Source organism: Chaetura pelagica, unplaced genomic scaffold, assembly GCF_000747805.2.
Source record: "Chaetura pelagica isolate M959 unplaced genomic scaffold, ChaPel_1.0 scaffold531, whole genome shotgun sequence".
NCBI lineage: Eukaryota > Metazoa > Chordata > Aves > Apodiformes > Apodidae > Chaetura > Chaetura pelagica.
The window spans coordinates 3662860-3686610 of record NW_009952362.1 but is presented as its reverse complement, the minus strand read 5'-3'; the positions used below and the strand labels follow the sequence as shown (position 1 = coordinate 3686610).

General features: G+C 43.7%; 1 protein-coding gene across 1 annotated transcript in view; it reads right to left on the bottom strand.

Annotated features, from left to right (window-relative positions):
- Positions 1–23751, bottom strand: part of TCF7L2 (transcription factor 7-like 2 (T-cell specific, HMG-box)) — a 181413-nt gene that overhangs the window by 95637 nt on the left and 62025 nt on the right. The window contains exon 2 of the mRNA XM_010007934.1: positions 17034–17135. Within this exon, the coding sequence (XP_010006236.1) occupies positions 17034–17135 (102 nt within the window). The remainder of the gene's footprint in view (positions 1–17033; positions 17136–23751) is intronic.

The window sequence follows — 23751 nt, the reverse complement described above, 5'->3', positions numbered from 1 at the left end:
CGCCCGCCGGGCCTTCCCTGCCCAGCCGCGGCCCTGCAGCCCCAGCCCACCCCACAGCCTGCACCCAGCCAGTCCTCTGGCTCTGCTTTTCAGGGGACCACGAGAGTCAGGAATCCAAGAACACCACTCTGACAGCCAGCCTCCCCTGGAACCATTACGATTTCCCTGTGTGTTTCTCCAGCCTGGTTTCATTCATTTATTTCAGAAGAGCAAAGCTGCAAAAAGCCACAGACAGCTTAACTGCTGGGCATCTAGGAAAATAACCTCCTTTAGATATTACCCCCTCTGTCCCATCCAAAGAGAGTATCAAAAGCGGCCTAGGTTAAAATCTGCATCACCTAATAAAGGGAGAGAGTTGCCTGGCATCCCAATCAAATAATCAGATCATTCTGGTATCTCAATCAAATTCTGGTTTGAGAAATGAGGCCTCGTCTCCATATGAAAAAGATAAATCAATCTAGAATACACAAACACAATTTTAAAGGAGAATATCTATTCTAGATTAAACACAGATGCAGAACCCACAACTTCAGATTAACAGCATCTTCCCAGTTTAGCTTAATCTACTTTGAAAGCAAATTCTTCTGCACTCAGCAGAGGCACAATGAGGTGCCACCATTAGCTGAATGGTATTTTACAGTCTGGATTTGCCTTCACTGAAGGCAACTGTTTTTGCCTCTTGGAAGGGTTGGTAAAATATCCTCTATGGTAAAATAAACAGAAGCAAGCTGTGTTGTCACCAAGCAGGATCTCCTCGGCACATCTCAAAAGGCTTTGCACAAAGTTCCCAGCGCTCAACAGGGAGCATCTCACGGGGGCAACGCACTCCAGCTGATTGCGCAATGACAGCAAGTGCCAGGAAGGCTCCAAGTCTAATCTGGGAGCTGACACTGACTCATTGTGTGGGCTTGGGCAAACCACTTAACCTCTCCGCATCTCAGCTTTTCTGCCCATAAATGAGGGCAATAATACTGAGTCCCCCAGGGACTGATAGGGAGCCTTGGGTTTGTATGGCACTTTGGAAACATGAAGTGCTACATAAGTGCTAAGTACCATTATCTAGAACTTCCACTGTCACCTCCATGTACCGGTGCAGCAGATGCTGGTGAGAAGTGGCCCACAGGGAAGATTCCAGCCAAGCTGAACATACACGTTTACTCTGAGGTTTCACCAGGAAAATGAGAGAGGAGCAAAAGGGAGATTTAAAGCCTTCTCCTCACAGAAACAGAAGCAACTTCTAGCACAGCATCTACCCAGTGCAAGAGCAGCACAGAGCCATACAAGAGTCCATCCATCCCTTGAGCACAGCTCTCCTGTTGACAGCATGGGGGGGAGGAGAGTGCCTCACTGTAGTGACCGTACCTGAAACCTGTGTCCATTCTCATCACACCTCCAAACACCAAACCTTTGCTTCACCAAAGCCTTAATAAACATAGTGAATGTTAAAGATGCTGTTCATCCGGGACAGCTGAGCTGGAGGATGTCTTGAAGGCTCATGAACATACCATACAAAGAGCATTTTCTTCTCAGTGTCCCCATCTCTTCCTACCTACCGGTTCATCTAAATGAGAAAATTCATTATTTGCTTACTGGGACATCTAGGAAAAGGTGGCCCTGAAAGCAGCAGGTGGCAACTAAATGGACACATAGACAGGCTGTATGGCTGTATAGCAGACATCTCATCAACATGTTCTGCAACAGCACTAAAAATAGCATTGTTTCACCTGGAACAGCAGCTAAGTCTCTCTAGAAGGTGAGGAGGAGCAGGGAAGCAGAGATCTTTTGCAGACTGTTATTACCAGTAATGAGTTTATTTTCAAATCACAGTTGACTGTTATTCATGACTGGAAAGGGATGGAAATTGCAAAACAGTCTTAAGAAAATACTTCGAAATACTAACACTGATTTTTTCCCTTCTGTGTTTATATAACACACAAAACCAGGACAATCCAAGCAAGATTAGCTTTACCCTGTGCTCTGTAACAAATAAGAGAAATTCATTAACTGACAAATCTAACCACTTTCTGTGACTACACCAGCAAATGAATTCAGTGGTAAGGATGCTTGCCAAGATGGTGAATTTTATGCAAGTACTGGAGAATCTTCATGGAAAATAAACTTTTATTAATTAAAATGTATCATTTGCTGCTCAACACAGGGAACGGAAACACATCACATGTTCCCCATCTCTGCTCAGAGGAGCTCCAGCACCAACCCCAGCTCTGAAGAGCAGCTCATGGATGAGCTCCAACGCAAAATGCTGAGACTAGTGCATGAGTAACAAGCAAAGTTTCAAGAAAAATCACGATCTCTTCAGTGATCCTTAACTAACAGGAAGAGCAATTCATGTCACTGCACGAATGATTAATTATAAATTATTAAATCCAGCTCTACTTAGGATACTTAGCAGGGGAACCAACTGCTCTGACATGTCAACAACTTTTGTTTTCTGAATGTCTGAAACCAGTATCAATTCAAAACACACATGGAGCCAGATTTTCCATGCAGGATCTGGTGTGCACTTTGAGTGCCCAGCATCTCCAGTCCTGGCCAGACTCTGAGAAGGGCAGCACCTCAACCTCCCTGCTCTGGTCTTTAGACACAGCCTTTTCCAAAGAGGACACTGTTATTTTTACCCTCTTCCCTCTCTGCCATCAGTATGAAACACACAAAGAAGCATCTGGAGAACAACAGCTAGCTTTCCCCATCCTTATCACACAGGAGAGTGTATCTCCCAACCAGGAATCTGGAGAGAAGGCTGCCCACGAACACAAGCTTTGCTATGTTACTGCATTCATGGAGGAGGCAATTTCCTGCCCGGCAGGAAGGCGGCGGTGAGCCCTGGGCTGCTCCCAGCCTCCTGCCTGCCAGCAAGCAAGCAGGCAGGGGGTGGAGGGCTGGTGAAGGAGAAATTTAGAAAGCAGGAGAAAGTGAGGGGCTGCAAACATGCATCCGAACACAAAGCAGCCGGAGGATGCACGGATACGAAAATGGGATACATTATTATTCCATAAATTAAGTTAAAGCAACCTCAGCACATCCTAGACCTGGCTGCTGTACACCAAGCAAGTTGGCTTCCAGCCTGCAAAATGTTTCAATTTCACTCAACTGAGGCAAGACCCACGTTTTATTAAAACAGGTTTATCTTCCTGCAAATAAACCTCAACAGCTTTTGCACCCTGAAGAAGCAACTTTGGTTTGCCCATTTCGCCCTCCTCCCACCTGCCCACAACAAAACACACATTCAAAATCTGATGAGTAAAGAATTACCAGTTACTGCTTTCTGAACCTTGCCCAAGTTCGGCTGGTATGCAACAGGTTTCAATGTTTGTTTTTTATAATAAATAAAGCAAAAGTATGATGAGACAATTCAGCTCCTGTTCTCTCCTCTGCCTTCTTTGAAGATAACTTTTCACTTTGAGACTTCAGCAAAACTGTAAAATGGTTAATAAAATACAGGGCATTCCCATACTCATATTTCAGCCTATACCAAATAATCTAGACAGCTTTAAAATAGCCAAGCTTTCCTGTCAGCCTTTTATTGAAAAAATACTAATAAAAATTAAAATGTAACCCCCTTGCATACACTTTCCCTGATTCTTATGTATCTACCAGTCTGTCCCACAGTCTCACTTCTCCTGGTAAAAAGAGAATAAAAAAAAATTTAAAAATCCAAACAGTTTCCCAGGCAAGCAGCAAAACCTAAAAAAAAAAAAAAAAATTAAAGAAGCGTAAAGCCCAACTTGAACAGCAGACAAGTATGCGGAGAACAGTGTGACCTTTCCTTATCACCCACTGACATGCTTAATCGTTTCCAAACAAAAAATGCTCTTTTCCACCACTTCATTCTGTGAGCACCTCCAGCGCCTGCATGGCTGGTAAAGAGTTAAATCTCCCACTATCCCCTGCTGCCTGCGAAAAATCACGGAAACAATTGAGACATTGTCCAGTGAACAAGACTCCCAGGGACTGACATTTTTGTTTATGTCCCAGTTCTCAGCCTGTCAATTTTCACTCCCAACGTTAAAAGCCCGGCTTGCCCCACTGCAGTCTGCTCTCGGCTGAAAAGGCTCCACTTCATTTATTTTATTAAAGCTATGGCGTGTTTATGATTCAGAGCTCTCCCCACCCGAGAACCTGTTGGGTCCCATCCCCCTGCCTTCCTCACTGCCCTGCAACAGCGACTTCCTAACTCCAAGGAAGCTTTGCAATGCCTGTTGTAGAATCGTTGCCAGGAAAATAACTGTGCTTAGGTTAAATACTAATGTCTGCATTTTGCTGGGGTATGAAATATGTATTACTTGTACTCTAGTCCCTTAAAATAGCCTCTGATTATTAACTGGGGTAGGGTAGAGGGGAAGAGAGTTGGATACTAAGCCAGAGTGGCAGGAACTTCAAAAAGAAAATTAAAAAAACCTAAAAAGAAAAAACACACCTACTCCCAATACCCAGCAGCAAAGTAGAAAATACATGTAATGGAGTAAAACAAACATCTTGGAGCAAAGCAGCATTTTCGCGGCTGCTCCACAGCTGCATTTCCTGCCTGTGTTTTCATAATGACCAGAGCATCAGGCCCAAAATACATCCCTCTCCTTCATCCCCACTGTCCTCTCCCCCCATTCCCAGCACTTTTTTTTTTTTTTTTTTTTTGTTACTCTCTCGATACTTTATCTCCATGAAAAGCACACACAGCGGTCACCAGCGTTTCCTGTTTGCCGAGTGTGCTTTAACTATATCACACCCTCGGCCGCTGTGCTGGAATGCACAGCATATGGCATTGTGAAAGGGTTTACTGTCGAATAATGGCAGCAATGCAGTCCTGCTGGTTTATATCAAACCCTGTCACTCTCTTCACGGAGGTCTCTCTCGTGCTCTCCGAGAGGCGAGGTAAAACACACACACACACACACACACTCCTTTACTTTATCTCCATGAAAAGCACACACAGCGGTCACCAGCGTTTCCTGTTTGCCGAGTGTGCTTTAACTATATCACACCCTCGGCCGCTGTGCTGGAATGCACAGCATATGGCATTGTGAAAGGGTTTACTGTCGAATAATGGCAGCAATGCAGTCCTGCTGGTTTATATCAAACCCTGTCACTCTCTTCACGGAGGTCTCTCTCGTGCTCTCCGAGAGGCGAGGTAAAACACACACACACACACACACACACGCTACTTGGAGTCTCACATAGGACGTCAGCAGAAGCCTGCCTGGACCAAGACCTGCAAACACGAGGGGAGGAAGGCTGCAGCTTACGAAGTTGTGACTCGCAGTCACTTGTGATTTATTTCAAACCTCAGTCCCCATAATGTCTGCAGGATCCTTTTATAGGTAAGACAAAGGGGCCGTTAAAAGTTTTTACTTCTTCACTGGAATTCCTGTGGGCAGAGCCAGCATGAGCTGAAGGATGGCTATGTGACTGAGCCCCTCTTCTCCAGGGTGGCAGGGATGTCACTCTGAGACATGGCCTGAACCCCATCCCCTGCTTTCAAAAATCAGCACCAATATACTTGGCTATGAAAACATCCATGTGAAAGCCAAACATACACCACCTTTCACTTTGGGTCAGTTTCAAAACTGCATTTCCATTTAATTGCTCAGTGGTTTATTTTTATGTTCTGTTTTGTGTTGGTTTTTTTTAAACAACTTTAAAAGAAACGGACTCACAAATAAAAAAATAAAATGCTGCTTCTAACTGCAGTCATGTTTAGCTAAGATACTCACAAAGGTTATACTTCAAAGTGCTTTTGGTGCAGATCTTGAAATGCCCTCCCATGCCCAGATGCATTCAGCCTGCAGATGCTGAAATCAGTAGCAATACTTTTAAAGCCCACTGAAATGCATCCATCCAACCTCTCTTCATAAAAGGAAGACTTACTTAACAGGCATTTATTATTGCTGAACTAGGGTTGAAAGTTCAGTGTCCTTATAGACCAAAATTATCAAGATCTCTAAGTTTGCAGCCCACGTTTAAGTCCTAATGAGCTCGTGTACGACACTGACTGCTATTAACACTTTGATGTCAAGAACCCATGTTGTTCTTTTAAACATCTCACAGATGTCCAAGGGAAAATCTGCAATGCTCACCTGTGCTGAAGGACAGGAAAAAAGCTCTTCTTATTTTTCATTTGTTTTGCCTTTAGTCCCCTCCAGCAAAATATACAAGACAACTACAGCATTAAATATATATGCCAAAGACAGGTTATCCTACCAGTTAGGACTGTGACCTTGAGAGCTGCACAACACTCTCAGCTTTGCCCTGATCTGATTCACAGAACACGTTACCTTCCCAGGAAAGGGATGTGAGTGTACGGTGCCCATCACACCACATCTGTGCAGCGACTGAACTGCTGCCATGCCTTGCACTGCACAGCCCCATCTCACCTGGATCTGAGCATTCTAGGGCAGGAAGAACAACCCGTTTTTCTGAGAGTAGCTTGCCTGTTAAATTCTCTTAAATACAAGTAACAATAAAGAGATAATGAAATTAGCTTTAGTTTGAGCCTAGCACTTCGAACTGCTCATTGTGCAGTTGCAGTAGTGAAAAGTGGGGTCCATAGGGAGATGTCACCATCAGGCTTAGATGGTGCTTGAGAAGAGAAGGGCCCCTAATTTTCCAACCCCAAACTAAAGTACCTGACCCCGACCACCAACAAACTGGAGCAGGATGATGCTTTAAGGCAAAAGCCATGAGCCTAGCTCAGCGCCCAGGTGAGGAAAAGTTGAGATGGCCAGAAAGCAAGCAGGGCACCAGCCCTTTGGCTGTTCTCCATTCCCATCAGTACTGTTTCCTCACATTTTCTCACTGTTTATTCACCCCACAGATACCTCAGTGCAGTGATCTGAGGTGGTCAAATGATTGCCTACAGAGGAATGGAGCTTAACAGTCCATCTATGGTGTGAGCAGACACTCCCTGGACATGCTCTGGGCACGACTAACAGAACAAGTTACTGCAGGGTGAGCTTCACCAAGTCTTACAGAACCTCTGTAACTGCCTGGCCACATGCTCAGCTCTGGACACACACACAGGCAAACTTCACCTTGAGTCTAAATGACATCTGCTACCTCACATTTACCCCTCAGGCTGCAATTGTGGAGCAACCAGAATGCCTCAGATTCACACCAGAGCCTATCCCAAGGTAACCTGTCCTGGCCATTAAGAGGCCTTTAATGAGGAGCAGGTTACTTCATGTCTAGTAAACGACTTCTCTCCAAAGAGCTCGGCATGCCTGAAAAGCATCAAGATGGAGAGTTAACATGGAGCAGCTACAGCTTAGCCATGCAAACCCTTGCTTGCTTCATATTAGTTAACCATGTAGACACGCCCAACATGCAGCGACAGAAGTCCTGCCGCCAGGGAAAACTCTGCACTGCAGCCACTGGGGTTTTCTAATGATTCTGCCTCTATACAGCTGCTTGGCAGGAGAAGCATTCATGGCCATAACTGCACACTTAAGAAAGTCTGGAGGCTTTCAGGTCCCTTCCCTCTGCTTTCCTTCACTAAATACCATTTCCTTTTACAGAGCAGTCACATCCCCATAACACATGGTATTGACATTGCAGAGGTCTGCAAGTGTACAACAGGACAAAATTTTGTTATTTTGTGTTTTCTCTCACAGACACCATCCTTCCAGACAGGGAGGAGACCACAGAGGTTTTTCACATTTCCCAGTGGGAAGATGAGCAACAAGAGACCAAAATCCTCCTTCAGGGTATCTTCTCCTCCTACAGCCTTAGCTCTGGAAAGAAATATATTAGCAAAAGGACAAGCTCCAGGCAAGAAGTGCTCAAGACATGCTATTCCTTCTTTTCCTCCCTTTTCTTTCTCAGTTCTTGCTGGCTGGGGGACAAGCAGAAGCCACAACCACCTCTCGGTAAGAGGCTTAATTTCATATAAATGCTCATTTCCAGCACCCCAACTCAGAAAAGTGTCACTATACAGGACAATACTTTGAGTGCATACTTAAGTGTTGTCCTGAACATGGATGGACCTCAGCTCACGTTTAATGATTTCTTGAATCAAGGCCTAAGAAGTAAAAAGGAAGGCGAAGCTAGTTTTCTCAGTAATAGTAGCTGAGAAGTCTGAGTCCTGCCAACAGGAAAAATGTGTGCTAGAGAACCACTCGCCTCTCCTAGGAAACTAGTACAGACCCACCTCTTTCTGCAGGCTAGCACTGCAAGGCCCAGGGACACCATCAGGTCCTTAATTTGCACCAAGAAGGTGATAGAAGGGTAGGGTTGCCAAAAACAAACAAACAAAAAACCAAAACCCTACACCAAAAAATAACCACAGAACCATAAGAACACCCCCAAACCCAAGGATGTGGTTACTTCTTAATTCCATCAGGGAAGCTCATTGGAAAGCACCCTTCCTCTTGTTTACACACACATAAGGGTTCAAACCATGCATGTCCAGGACCCTCCACCAGCCTGTCTTTCATTAAGTACATATCATTCCTACACAGGCGAGGCTTGTCTGCTGAGCTCCTGCTTACTGTGGGGCTGCAGGTTTTTTTGCATGCCTCGAAAATACAGATGTGAAAATCATCAGTTTCTCCAAATCTACTTGGGAAAGTTATTTAACATCTTTCTGGCTGTACTGGTAAAACAGGTGTGAGCAATGCTTCCCTGTCTCAGGAAACCACTGAATGGTTTTGCTCACCATTATCTGTCAAGTACAAACAAAGCTTCAAGGCAAGGTCCCCTGGAAGCAGACCGCTGCTACCAGCCTGCTGTGGATTCAAAGCGAAGTCTGTCTGATAAAAATTTCTAGCTTAGTTTCATGAAATTAGGTACAGAGTATCATTTGGGGAGAAATTAGGGGTGGGAGGTTTTAAAAGGCATCGCTCCTTGTAATTTGCAACACTTCTAACTCTCCAAAGGCTTTTGGAAAAGGGTCTACTCTTGCCAAACAGGCCTGCATAGGACAGAGGAGAAAGCATCCTTCCTCCTCTTTATGAGGTGGCTTAATAGGCAGCTCCAGTTTCTTCCACAGGAGAGAGTACAGATGTGCACATGGTCCAGCAAGTAAACTATTCCATGAATAATCTAATCCCAAACTGCATGAAATGGTGAGAAGAACAACAATCCCAGGCTTGAGCAACTTGGCAAACAAATGGTCCCAAGTCCAGCAATGCCAGCTTCCTTCCTTTCTTTTTCATGATAAATATGTGCTGTTTTCTTTACTACAGCACCTGGACATAGTACACAGACCTTGCTTAGACAGGAAATAGGAGGTTCCTATTCAGGTGGGCTCATCTGCACGGGGAAGTTTTTGTGCAAGGTCTCAAGTGTGAATTGAAAAATGCAGAACAACTATTTCGAATTATCTCTCTGTGTGGACACTGTTATTCAGCACTAAGAGTTTCTTTGTGAGACTTAGCTTAATCCGTTTCCAAAGCGGATTAAGCTAAACCACACAAAGGACCTCTTACTGCTGAGTAAGAGTGGCCGCATGGAGAGATAATGAGGAATAGTTATTCTGAGACAGCTACTTCAGCTGCATATTTGGGCTTTTCCGCTCTGTGTCAAGAAGCCCAAAGTCATACTGGAAAGGGAAGATTGCAGTTCTAGAAATTTGAGCAAAAACCGTTCCAGGACCCTTATCATCACACCCGTTTTATCTCCTGCTCTGTTCACGATGGCTGCTCCTCTTCCTGCTCCAGTCGGTAGGAGCCCTGGCTCCACACCGGGCTGCATTATTCAATACCTCCTTCTCTCAGCTCCAGATTGAATCCAGCCACAAACTTCAGCTGCAGACAGGGTGCGCGGGGAGAAGGACCTGTGGTGAGCAGCCCTGCCAAGTCTGCCACCCTCAGTACACATCATCTTTGATCTGACAGGCTCACCCATCTGGCTCTCCAGCGTTGCCCAGTGCCGCCGCGGCTCCTCGCCCGCTGCCAAGGCCGAGCCCCGTGCACGGCTGCTGCTGCAGGCCTGGCGCACGCCCCGGGCTGGGGGACAGACCGTCTGCACTCGCCATCTCACTCGGCACAGCCCATCTCCTGCAGCAGAGCTGATGGCTTGCCCGTGTTTCATCTTAGGCCCATGCAAGTCCCTAGAAGTTAATTTAACATGCATGCTCCAGCATAATGCAAACTGGCGTGTGACTGAATACAAAGCACTGCTTGGACTCCTCTGCATTAAAACACTCTTCTAAACCATCTTCCCAGCACGGATTTCTACCTTGAAATATTGCTCTCTGCAGTTTTACTGTATCCCCAACTAGCTAGCCAGAAAGGGCTAGAATTTAGGGACTCATGTTTGCCTTTGGGACATGATGGGTATTTTATAAACAAAGGGTACAAGAAGGAAGCCTGTGGTAGATGCACTTTCAACCCCAATGAAAGCAGTATAGCTACACCTTACTTAAAGACCTCTGATGGGTAAGCTTTTATCTTGCTTCCCCTCACCCACAGTTTCAACAGTCAGGTGTTTCAGAGAGATACACATCACATGTATTTTGGTGTGTCACAACACACTGAAACACCACATCTCTTGGCTCCAGCTCATGATCAGGAGCTGCAGCACAGCCCCTCCCAGGACATCAAAACTGATGCTGGTTCACAGCAAAATCCTGATGGGATAAAATTGCTGCTTCAGGAGAACCTGATGAGCCATCACCAGTAACATCAGAAAAGCCTGGCTCCGCCTGGAAGCACTGCAGCCATCTCAAAGAAAACCACCTCAGCATCAGTGAACCAGAGCCCCAACAGGCACTGAGGACTAGGTTCCCCCAAAGTCCAGCCTGGTAATTCACAAGAAATGGATACTTAATAGGTTGCACTGAGAATATTTTAACACCCCTACTCAGCCATCTTCTCCTGGAGCAACGCTTAGGGTTGCCAACTCCTGCAATTTCATAGCCAGTCTAGCAATCCTTGCTGTTTTTTCTTAAAAGAGTGATAGCCTTGAAGTCAAGTGTTTAGGGAAGAACCTCAGCCTCCGCTTACAGCACACAGCAAGCTCCTGAACTGCTGTAGAGAAAAGTTTGAGAATGAGTGGAATATACCCTGCAGGCTCAAGAACCAGAGAACAAATAAAGAGAATACAAAATGTATTATTTAAGAAACTGAAAACAAACAAAAACACCACTAAAAAAAATCCCCACCAATCCTCATGATCTTTTGAGGTCTGACTCATGATCCTAGAACAATTGAGGTTGGCAGCACTATACATTTTACAGTATTTATTCACAGCTGAAATATCCCAACATCCAAATACTTCAGAGTTCTTGGAGCTAGTTGCAGATCTCCTGACTACAACCAAGCGTGACAATTCATCCCAGCTGCCAATCCAGCCCCAAGGTGTCTTCTGAAGGTGCTTTAGTGCTGACTGATGTTTGCAGAAGCATTAAATTCCTGCTCACTTCACAGTAAGAGGTACAAGCCTGCACATTTCCCCAGCCTCGATGTTAAACCGGAGGGGTTACCTCCAGGATCTAAATAAGGTCTGTAGAGGTCAGACCTTGTGACACAAAGGAAACACAATGGCATGAAGCAGTCCTCTAAAGTCTGAACTATTTTGCAAACATGACAAATCACCAAGTGAATTACTTTTTAGGAGTCCACAATTCTTATGTGCACCACACAAAGCAAGCACTAGGTTTCCCATTCATAGTTAGTGGATAACTGAATATATGTGTGTTTTAGAGGAATCCATCCAAAATAATTTTATCAGGCTGCTGGTCAGTGAATTCTATACTTAGCCCTAAACATTCCAGTTTGAACATAGATTTATTTTTTTTTAAACACAACCCTTCCCAAAAAAAAAATCAAAGGGGATTAGCGGTGAAAGATTTAGCCACAAAATTTTCAGCAAGTTTAATTTGTTCTGTGGCTTAATTGCATGCACCTCCAAACACTCAGGACAAGATGTCTGCACACTTTTGGGCATGCATTAATAAAACATTTTGTTTATTTGCAACTGCCAGAGCAATTAGCCAAATAAAGTATAGAGTATTCAAAGAGGAAAGTCACTAAAGGAGCTTTCCAATCAAGTCTGCATGGATATTTCTGCAGCATGAGTCTCAGTGTGTTGGGTCCATGGACCCAGGCATGACATACCTGCCACCCACTGCTAGAGTACCAGTACAGCTCAGACACACAGCTCTCTTCTCCTCACTTACGTCCATCACAATACCAGGCACTGACATGAATGATGCCCAACTCCTTCCCCTTACACCACCACCTGCAACCCTCAATGCAGACTGGATACTCAGAGGATTGCCCTGCACATCTCCACAGAAAAGGGTGTCCCATCATGGGCACAGGCAGCTTGAAATCTAAGAACATCTCAAGAGGCTACTGCAGAAGAAGAACAGCCTCCCTACAACAAAATATTAAAGACAAACAAAGCAAGAGCTTTAAAAGCCCTCTTGCGGCACTGCAACTGGAAGTTCCAAGATGTTCCAGATGGCCTTACACATTCAGGTCTGCATATACATCAGGATGAACCCCGCTTCTGGCCGGTTTGAGGGACACCATAGGCAAATTTTAAAATCTAAGAAAAACCTCATGATTACTTGTAGGTATTTGTGTTCTCTTTCAAAGTGTGTAACTGTAAACCACATGAAACGAAGAAACCAGGGAGCAGGCAGGGCAGACTGTGCAGCTTCAGCTCTAACCACTCTGGGAAACAACTCCTGATCCTTCCAAACTGCCCAGCGGCCCCAGACACTCACAGTCCACGCATGTCAGAGGCTGAGAACAGGCAGTATGTTTCAGATGGTTTTGCCTTCAGTTTTGCTTGTCATACTATGTTTTGAAAACACATTTTTACCTCCTTAAGCAAAAAAAAGAAAAGGGGGGGAGGGAATTAGATACACTACTGCACAGTGATTCTTTGTTCTTGGGGATTCAGTCTGCTTTATGGCTGTGTTCATTAGATATTAGAAAAGGCAGGCCAAATAGTACTAGAAGTCCTCCCCCAAGGTAACATTTACATTTACTTCAAAAGGCCTCCCTGCAGAAGAAAATGAAGGATTTTTTTCAGCCTTTAACTATTTTGTAAGAAATATACTGTACCAAACCACCACAATTTTGGGTTCAGAATGTTTTTGCCTGGTACAAAGGAAGCTAAAAGCAAATCTCTGTGCAGCTGAGATAGCAGAAGGCAGGACCCTGGGACCAGTCTCTCACCTATACTGCTGCACAGAGTAGGGTATGGTTGAGTCAGAATGTTTACTTTGCAGAGAACAGGGAACAGCAGCGCTGGGTTTTGCCTTAAGTTGTAGGGATGCACGCACAGACAAAAACAGTTTTAAAGGAGTTTGCTTTCTATAGGGAGTAGACTTTGGAGATACTTGTGCAGACCTAGAATGTTCATTTTCACTCACCTGTCCACATTACACCAGAAAATTTTCATGTGAGAATTGCACTCATAAGAGTGTCTAGATCTCAACTCAGCACCACCTGGTGCACACACATGGAGCAGACCAGATCCATGCTGAACATGGGATTTCAGGACAATTAGCATCCTACCTGCTTAGAGGAGCATGCAAGGCAAAAACTTCCTGCTTAAAACTGATTTACAAAGTCTTAATAACTTCAGTGAAATCGAAGGTCAGAAATAAGAGGAGAAATAACCATAAAAACTGTTTTAAAAATCCCAGCCTCATAATAGTACTATCCACAAGCTGAATTCAAAATTTTGACATAGTAAGATTAATAGCATACTATTAAAACAATTTTTCCCCCAGTTTTCTTTCACCTTTGGACACAGATAAGCAGCATGACTATGCCAGAGCAAGATGCAGGAGTCTTACATGATGAGCAAAGCACCTAAGTGCAAATAAATGCATTGGTCTTAAATGGAGCCTCATGCTGTACCTTCCTCAAGACATGCTGAACATAATTTCAGTTTAATATTCTGTTTCTCATTATGGGCCTTGGAGACTGTCTTGAGCACCATGAAAAGCAGTATTAACCCAGCCCTCAGCGCTGGGGGCAATCCAGCCAAATTATTCATGCTGGTCTTTTGCTTCGATTTTTGTAGTCTTGACTTAATGTTCTTAAACAAATCTGAGAGGAGGATGGCTGAGTAATAGCATAGACTTTACTTAAGACATTACAAATGGCCATGTTCTGCAACCCTGAGTCATTAGGCTAAAAACCCTCACTGAAGCCAAGGGGAGTTTCATTGGAGCAGGGTGTAAAGGCTGCAGCCCCAATATGGTGCTCAGGGCAATCAGAGCCAAGCACTGATAAGCAAGAACATTGAAAAAAGAAAAAAAAAAAGAAAGGAAAAATAAAGAAAAGAAAAGGAAGGAAAAAAACAAAGAAGGAAAACCAAAGAAAATTTAAAAAAATAATGAAACCCCCACGCTCTCCTTTCCTCTCTTTGCAATCCAGCTCTAAAGATTAGCCTCAAATCCTGATTTCAGATAGGGGAAAGATAAGCAAAGATTTGCAGGTGTTAGCATTTTCCTATAGATCTTCAGGGCAGCACAACTGATTTCAAGATGAAAAACTGGCATGGGTACACTTGGCAGGTAGACAAGACACAGCAACATGAGTGGAGAACCAGTTTCTAACCCCATATACTACACATTACGCTTGCACAGAAACATCAACATGCCCATGAAATACCCCTCATCGTTCCTTAAAAAGATTAATCGTGTTTTCATGTATGAAGAATTGGGTGTAGAGCCTCATGCAAGAGTGGCCAGGTCCCAGGTGCTGTGGGCAGGCACAGCAGGGACAAATGGCGACACCAGAGAAGCCTGACACATCCCAGGCCAACTGGCATCTTCAGCCATTTCATCTCTCCCTACTTCTTCTTCACTACTCACTCTTAACTTTATTTACCAAAAAATAAGACCATTTTTACTCCACAGAATGAATGTGGCCTGGGGCGAATGCCAGGAAAAAGGGTGGAAAAAGCTGCACCTTCCTTATTTATTTTAACAGAACAAGGCAAAACAGTTTGCTGCTAGAAATAAACATTAAACCTTGCAGCAGAGACACACACCCCCCTCCCCAAAAAGCCCACTGCTCCTACCCTCACTCTCTCCTCCTCCTCCTCTACCTCCAACATTGTAAGCAGCACAAAAGATCACATTACAAATGCCAGCTGTGGCTCTTTTGGAAGGTAGCCTCCATCTCGGAGGTAGTCTATGTTCCTCACTGCCTAAGTGGTTGCTATGGTAAATATGCTTTTTATTGAATAGCAGAGTGAAACAGCTTTTAAAGAGACCCATAAGAACCCTATAAATGGTCAAAATAGATCAACTTTAGCCTCCCTGGAAACAGGTTTTTCTTTCTTTTTTTTTTTTCTTTCCAAAATTATTGTGATTCTTGACCTTTTTTTTTTGTATTTGTGTTGTCCACTTGCCTTCACCTTGCCCACACTCAGGTGAAGTGGCTGGAGAGGTTTGGGGGAGCCAGGACTCCAACCAGCTCCTGGCACAATGAGCTACTTTGGCTTTTAAAGGCGAGTGCCTGCTCTCTTGCATGTAGGAGGCTTCCAGGACAGAGGATCTCAACACTGGGAAGCACAGGTGATCTCCAGCAAAGCTACCCACCGAACTCAGCCTGTCTTCCCAAGCTGCACTCAGCTAGGGTAAACCTCCTGCTGCCTTGCCATCACCTCCTGCAAGCCCAACACTGCTCCAGGCCCCAGAACCCCAGGAACGCTCTTGTCCCCTGGCACAGGCTCTTGTGTCCCCTGGCACAGGCACCTGGGCACAGCAGTTAAAAAGGAATTAAAGTAAGGAAGTTACTTGGGTTCATTTCTTACTGAGAAATAAAATTATGGTGGGTTTTGATGGCTGTAGATTTCTAAATAAACAGCCAAACATCTTTTCTCTGATCTCTTTCTCGAGTGTTGGCCCAAGTGTGAGGGAAAGAAAAGCAAAACCATCCTGAAAAAGTGAAGCAGCCAGCACTAGGTATCGATATAGCAAATACCAGCCCTGTGCCCACTCACTGCCCCGCTGCTTTAGACCTAGCAGACTCTAGCAGACAGGAAACGTGTTTGGTTTTTTTTTAGATAAAAAACTAAGACACAGAAACAGACTGAAAGTTCCCAAGTTAAAGAGACAATAACAGAATAAGAAACTCCTCAGAAATGTTTAACATTATAATAATAATGACTTAAGACTTGATTATAAAGTATTTCAGAATAAACAGCCTAAGCCACTACATGCAGTCTTCTCCGGAGGTAAATTCCCCAGAGAAACACTCCAAGCTAAGATGCTCCTTAACAACAGATGGCAGTTACACCATGATGGGTGAGGGTGGGCCAGTGTGTACTGCCCCTCTTGCATAACACCACAAATAACACTTCTTAGACCTGTATTTTAGAAAGTAAATAAAACCCCAGATCCCTCTCATGCAAATTTGTATTAACATTTGAAATTAGATGTTGTTTTTACAATAGAAGCAAGAACATTTAACCAGTAAGTTAATAAAAAAGCTATTTGAGCAATGTTACTTACTATAAAAAGTTTTATATTTTGCAGGCAAGTAGTGAACATTTGGTAACATTTTTTATCCTCAATGAGGCGTTATCACAACACAAAGGGACACATGTTCTGTTGAGGTTTCAGCCAGGTAAAATGCTGAACAACTCTCACAAACTTTCATTAAAGATTTTGCAATAAGAAAGGACTACTTTTTTTTTTTTTTTTGGAAAGGCCATAGAACAGTCTTGGTTTTTATTTTTCGAAAGCTTTCTTCATCCTCTTGTGTGCAACATTGTCAGATATGTAAACCAGCCTGATAGGACTTTACTGCCATTAAATAATTCTGTAGTGTGTAAATTTAGAGCATTCTGAACTCTCTGCTCTCCTACAAGGCACACGAATGATAATTGATAATCAACTGCAAATGTATTCCCTCCTTTTACCATGGGTTCATTACAGTTTGGTTTGGTTTGAAGCATTTCTCTTTTTTCTCTTTTGGTTTGCGAAAAAGAAAACTGATGACAATCAATGTCATTAATGTCAAATGCCTTTAAAAAACAAAACAAAACAACAACAACCAAAAAAAAGAAAACAAATAAAAAAACATCTTTCTGAATTTACTTACAACAATGTGTGCTGGAGATGGAGACCTAGCATCCTTGAGGGCTTGTCTACTCTGAAGGCTCCCTGCCTGAACATCAAGCAGTGGCCATTTCATCTGCAGATACTGGATGGAGGAAACAAAAATGGGGAAAGAAAAATGAGTTCAGAAAAGAAAGGCAAAAAAAAATAAAAAAATAACAAGTCTCAGGTAACATGAGTAAAAAGGTATAAATTAAAACTTATGCAAGGAACTGAAACAAAAATTAAGACGACTTTGCATGTTTGTGGAGACAAAACCTGTGCAGAACACTAACAATTTCATACCACTACATTACAGTTCAGGAATAAGCAAATAACAAATTGCAAAGACAGTATTACATTGATTTTATTAATCATAGCAAATCTAGAAGAATAAAACCCACACAGAACAAAATACTCAAAACCATGGAGAGGATGGAACAAGGGAGGGAAAGGTGGATTATCAGTCTCAGGAGAGCAAAAACATGTATTGTGTGTTAAGAATATGATCTCATTATTTAATGGGTCATCTGTCAGCCTTCTTTCAACAAATGTACCATGTCAACTCCTCCAGCATTCCTTTTTACTGTACAAGTTCTTAAAGGCAGAGGTCTACCCAAAAAGACCCCATGCTGCTGAGTCTTAGGCTCTGTTTTCTCTACTTTTCACCATTTCTGGAAGTTACCATAGATTATTTTCTTCTTGGTTGTTATCACCAGGAGGAGATCTTCTATTGGACAACCCTTAAGGGACTTGCACAGTGTAACTTATTCAATTACAAGGCCAAACTTAATAAGCTTCCCTGCTGATGATGTCCAAGACACAGTACAGCCTGGTGCAGTCAGGCTCAGCTGTGCTGGCCAGGCATGGGGGATAGCCACAACTTCTTTATGTCACTGTCATCGGCAGAAAGGCTGCAGCATAAGAAGGGGTTGACTCAAAAGCAAAAAAAAAACCAAAAACTTAACTACATTTGAAGGAGCAGAATGTTCCCACGGATTTAACCAGCATCAAATATCGACTGAACCTCCTGCTCTCAGGCATGTGCGTACTCTCACTAAACTCACTGGAGGAGCCATGCACCCCAGCCAGATCGCACATCAGAGCTCAAGGCTTACACCAAACAGGTGAAGTTTTGAGCTGGTACTGAGATTGCTGCATCAGAAGTGACCAAAACAGCCCCGCAGAGAAATTAAGTTAGCCCAAATACTCCTCTGCACAGCGCATCTAAATACAATTTCAGCCCAAGCTTTTCTCTCTACATGGTGCTTCACGGTGCCAAATAGCCACACTGGTTAATGCACGATCTCGAAAAGCCCTGTACCATGCTGGAAGAAATGTGTGCTGCCACACACCCTCAGCCCCCTCCCAGAAATAAGAAAAGTAGCTGTACACATAGATCAGGCCACTGTAGAAGATCCTATTTAGCCCTAGATTCTGGTTGACCTAACAGATCTATTCCTAGAAAATATCGACAGAAACAGTTAAGTTTGCCCATTCCAAATTTTTTGTTTATTTTTTTTTTTTAAGAGTAATCTTAAGGAACCACACACAAACAACCCCCGTCGCCCCAGGCGAATGATGGAAACTGTATCTAAATCTCCATGAAGGAAGGAAGGAGATCTGGTTCCATGCTTTCAGCACATCACTATCACATTTGCTCACGTATGCAAAACATTTGCTAGCATGCAAGGCCTGTTTGCTACAAGACCCTGGGCACCAAGGTGACCAAAAGCAGGAGTCATCAGCAGGATGCATTACCAATTCCCATCGCTTGGAGGGCCTGAGATTTCTAAGCTGCTGGAATGCAAATAAACAAACCCATACTCTGGATTTCTTCCCCATATGAGTTCCTCAGGTTCCAAGAAGTCTTGTTTTTATTCATCTTCACATTTGGGATTTGTGCAATGTGCACCAGAATGTTTAAGCACTTCTTAAAAACAAGAAATAAAACCCAAACAAACCAGAACTAGCCTACCATAAGCGACATTACTAACTCTTACAACTTGATTGTAAGCCTCCAGATATTTGATCGCTTGCATCAAATCCCTGCTCTTCAAAATAGGTGACCACAACATAAATTCTAAAGTTGAGATGATGTTAAAGCAACTTTCTAACCCTTTGTGGTTTCCAGAAAGCGCTTAAAAATGCAACCCAAGAGCACAGAAAAAGGAACCCAAAACCTAAGCTGAGCAAGAGCTTCTCAACTTGAGGGGAAATTTAATACATTTCAGATTGGCAGATGGCACTATTAAACAAGTCAACCACTGCAGTTTGAGAGTCCATCGGTTGACTTAGACAGTGAATGTAACCCCACCACAGAAGGGGGCATATGAATTTGCAGAAAGGTTCCTGATGGGTTGCAGCAGCTATCAGCTTCCCCAGGCTTTGCAGCCAGCTACTGAAGTATTTTTCCCTTATTCCATGGAAAACATCCTCACAGGATGTGTGCCACACAGCATACAGATCTGTTTCAAACTCCCCAACCATTTTAGAGTAAGACGTTACTGCTATCACAGCTAAAGCTCTTGTAAGAAACTGCCAGCCCAACTGGTGGCCTTTCAGAAAACATCCACTAAGCTGTTACCCACTAAAATAAACCAACCACCCTCATTTTTCCATGACCATTCCATGGTCACAAGCAACTGTGGAATATTCCTATAATGATGAAAACCATGTAGGAGCTCAGGTCAGCAGCTGTTCTAAAAGACAGATCAAGAAATGTGTAGGCTTCTCAGGCCTGTCCATTTTTGCTGGTTCTAATAGCAGTAAATTCCCTTAAAAGACCAAGGAAGGCTGAGGAGTTGCTGCTCCACTTTTACCTCACAAGAGCCTGTATTTTTGGTGTGGGTGCCCTCACACCAGGCTGACCAGCCTAATGCAAGATGACAGTTTCAGAAGACATTACTGCTACTTTGCTCCTCTCCTTTTAAAACCCTTAGTTTAGCCTCCACTAAAGTCCTTCTCTTACCCTTCTCTGACAAAGAGGATCCAAGAAGTCATAAAGTACAAAGGCTAAAATGCAGCCAAAGCTGATTCTGCCCTTGGACATGCACATGGAGACCAGCAAGAATGGTCCAAACACAGAAGGCCCAGCTTTGCACATAAGCACACACACAGACAGCTTCCGTTTCCACCAGTGTGTAACACACTAGTTAAGGAAAAAACAAAATGAAATAAACAGCCCTCACAGAAAGCAGTAACACGCAAGGGTCAATAAAACAACTTCCACGAGCTCTACCAAGTGGCCAGGCTCCAGAGCAGCATCCATGGCCCCGCCAAGGGCGAGATGTTCTGTCCGCCAGATAAACAGAGAGGGCCAGAGCCCGCAGCCAATGCTTGCGTCAAGCTAACGAACCCACAGACTCAATAGTGGGATGTTTGCAAAAGAAAAAAAGTCTAATTTGCTGGCTTCAGAACACCAGCCCTGTTGATAAAATATGAAATATTAGCATTGTTTAAGGTGACGAGCCTGACTCAAGGCCTCTTCATCCAAGAATTGTCATGCCTGTAACACAATATTGATGTGGTGGCTTATAATTCTTACTTTACATAAAAGCTTCATTGTGTGCCAAATTCAATCTCCACAGGCTACCTGAGCCACAGATTTTTACGAGTCTACATTTCAGCGCTGCGAGCCTACAATACACATAATTTTCAATTATGTTAGGGCAGAACAGGATCACTGCCTATATAACATTACTGGTTGGAGGAAATGAGACTCAGCCCTACTGCCGAGAGAGCTAACTGGATCCAGATGGCGGGCCGAGCGAGGCAGCCGTCCGAGGGAGCGACGTCGCAGCAGCCGCCCCCTCCACAACTCTCTCTTTCACCATGTGGAAGGAGATGCCAAACCATCACCGGGGCTGGGAGCTGGGATGGGAGGATGCTTGGGCAGGGGGGAGCTGCATCATGGCGTGAGGAAGGAGGAGGGGGGAGAGGCGTGATTGCTTTTGCAGGTTTACTATTGCTGCCCTACGCTGAGATATTCTTATTAAAGGGGAGAAAAATTAAGTCCTGTTACAGCGGAGAGGTAAATCCTTTCCTTCCTCGAGCAACTAAATAGCAGGAAATCCTCTTCTCTTGGCCCTAAATGCAGATTTGAGCCAGACGGTTCCTCTGATTTGCAAGGAGTCCGCAAAAATCCGAAGCCGACTTTCCCAGCCTTCTGACACTGCTTTTACATTCCTGCACCGAGATGGGGAGAGGGGGGAAGGGCAGGAGGGAGGGAAGTTCCCACCATCCTGCTCCTGCAAACTGCTGGACACATACTCACTCTTCTCCTGCTTCTGTGTCTCAGTGTGGAAATTAGGACTTGCCTGTACAAACATTGAGCTTTTCAACAAATTAACTCTAACAAATCTGTGCAAATTATTTCAGAGCAAGTCTGTTGAAATGAGCTCTGCTGGCCTGCTTTTAACATTTTTTTAAATAATGTCATCTTGGCCTAAGTATTTTATTCCCTGTTTAACAATATGATCTGATGGGGATCATTAGCATGTGTGTGCTTAAAAAAAAAAAAAAAAAGTTTTATGGCAAGTCTCAGAGAGCTTAAGCAAAATAATTGTTAAGCTCCAGGCCTCTGCACAAAAATTAAAACACGTATGGGGTGAGCGTACTTGAGAGAAACCAAAGCTTTTAAAAAGGCTGTTAAATTGTCAGCACAAGGGAAAAGGCAAATGATTTGAACGGTCCAGATTTTTTTTCTGTAGAAGAAGCAGAAAAAAAAAAAACACAACACCAAAAACCCAAAAACCCCTGCACTCTACTCTCCACTCCTGTGAGCATCACATCCACACCTCCCTTCTGCAACCAGAAAGTCCCACAAAGCACAGACCCACAAAGAGCAGCTCTGCATGCCCACCCCCCCAAATACCACCCAAAACAGCTGCCTTCCTGGGCACCAGCAGGACAAACAGACATCTTTCCCAAATCTCTTTCCAAGAGAGAGCAGAGTTAGTCAAAAGGAGATAAAATTCACATCCAAGACTGCAGGAGTGTGGTGGGAACTCCTACCCACAGCCAGCAGCCATCCTCCATGTCAGGGCCAGGCTCACAGCAGCACAGCCCCAGTGGAAGGGATGGCACCAAGCTCACAGGTGTTTCCTCCACCAGTGTCCAACCTGGACTTGCTCCCTTGTCATGCTATTGTTTTAATTGCTGGAACACCCTAAGAGTGATGTACCACAGCACATAAATACACAAGTGCAATTTAAAAAAAAATAAAATAAAAAAGGACATTTTTAAACAGAGGGAAAACTGCGCAACACTTTCTAGCTCAGGTTTCCTGCAGCTGGTGCTCATTAGCTCCCAGGAACTGAAAAACGTAGGAGCAGAGCTCCTGGAATCAGCTTGATGCCACAGACCTCCAATACCTCCCCCCCACAACCGTGGGACCACATCTCCACCTTCACAGTCTGCATTTTCTCCCTGGATCTCAACATGCCATGCACGTGGAAATACTTCTGATCCTAGTTTTGCTGTTAGTCTCTCACCAGGTCAGTGTTGCAGAACCACATGGAGGTACACACCTGGATGCCCAGTTTGAGGCTCAGGAGTTTCTCTGATATTTAGTTGGCTACTCTTTTCAAGGGGGAAGCTAGACAAATTTTAACCTAAGACAATTCAGTAGTAACACAGGAGAGCACAATGCTGAGGGGAGGGCTGAGATTTATGGGGAAGGTGATATGAACCAAGATGGAGCTTAGTGAGAGTGTAATTGCTCTCTGTGGACAAGAAAAATAGTTGCAAGAGGATTCTCATATTGGTACCTACAAAGAAAGGTCTGCAACCTACTAGTGTCCCAACTTAAGTCAGAAGGTAAAGCCTCTACAGAGGCCCTCAGCTTCTGCTCCATCCCTTAATTTATCACAGCCCATTATTTTTGGTTTTCAGTTACCACCTTGTTTGTAGAGGTGTCCAGTGCGAGAGCAAAGTCTGGAGGATTTATTTTACATTACTAGAGATTGCTGAAAGAACTTTAAAAGGGCCTGCCATTTCTTGCAGATATGCAATGTCTGGAATTTTTTGTATGAGAAGTAACAGACACCACCCACAATGTTCAGCCCTTCTACAGACTATGTAATGTACCACGATGAGGCACAGGGGAGTTGCTCAAAATGAGAGCAACGAGGCTTATTCAATGAGACCAATCCTTTCCATGTAAGTTTTCCTCACAGCATTCAAGAAAAGAAAGCATGACATTCTAAAACACATAAGTATTTATAGCGTATCTCCAAATTCTATTTTTTAAAAAAAACAACTAATATAATTTTTTTAATGGTTGCAACACTGAAAAAAAAAATAATGTAAATAGGGAAAATGTGACACCAAAAAAAAAAAAGGAACTGGCAAGTGTTGTGTACCTGCACAGTCAAATACACATAAGGCATTAAGTCCTCTTCCCAAGTTAAAATGCCAGTTATTCAGCAGCACTGGTATTGGCCAAACCATCCCATGATACATATTCCTGAACAAGACACTTCCAAGTGCCTTGAATTTTCACACTATTGAGAACTCCAATGACCCTGTCCCTTTCCTTTCCAGAAATACACAAGAATCACTGAAAATGAGAGCCCTGAGTTGCCTATATTAATATTTTGCCCGTGTCTTTGTCACATCGTTAAAGTGCTGCTAGAGCATAAAAAAAGAAGGCAGAGTTCTCCACAGCCTGAAAGTTACAGAAATGTGTTAGCAACTAAAGAATAAAGAATCTCACAGAG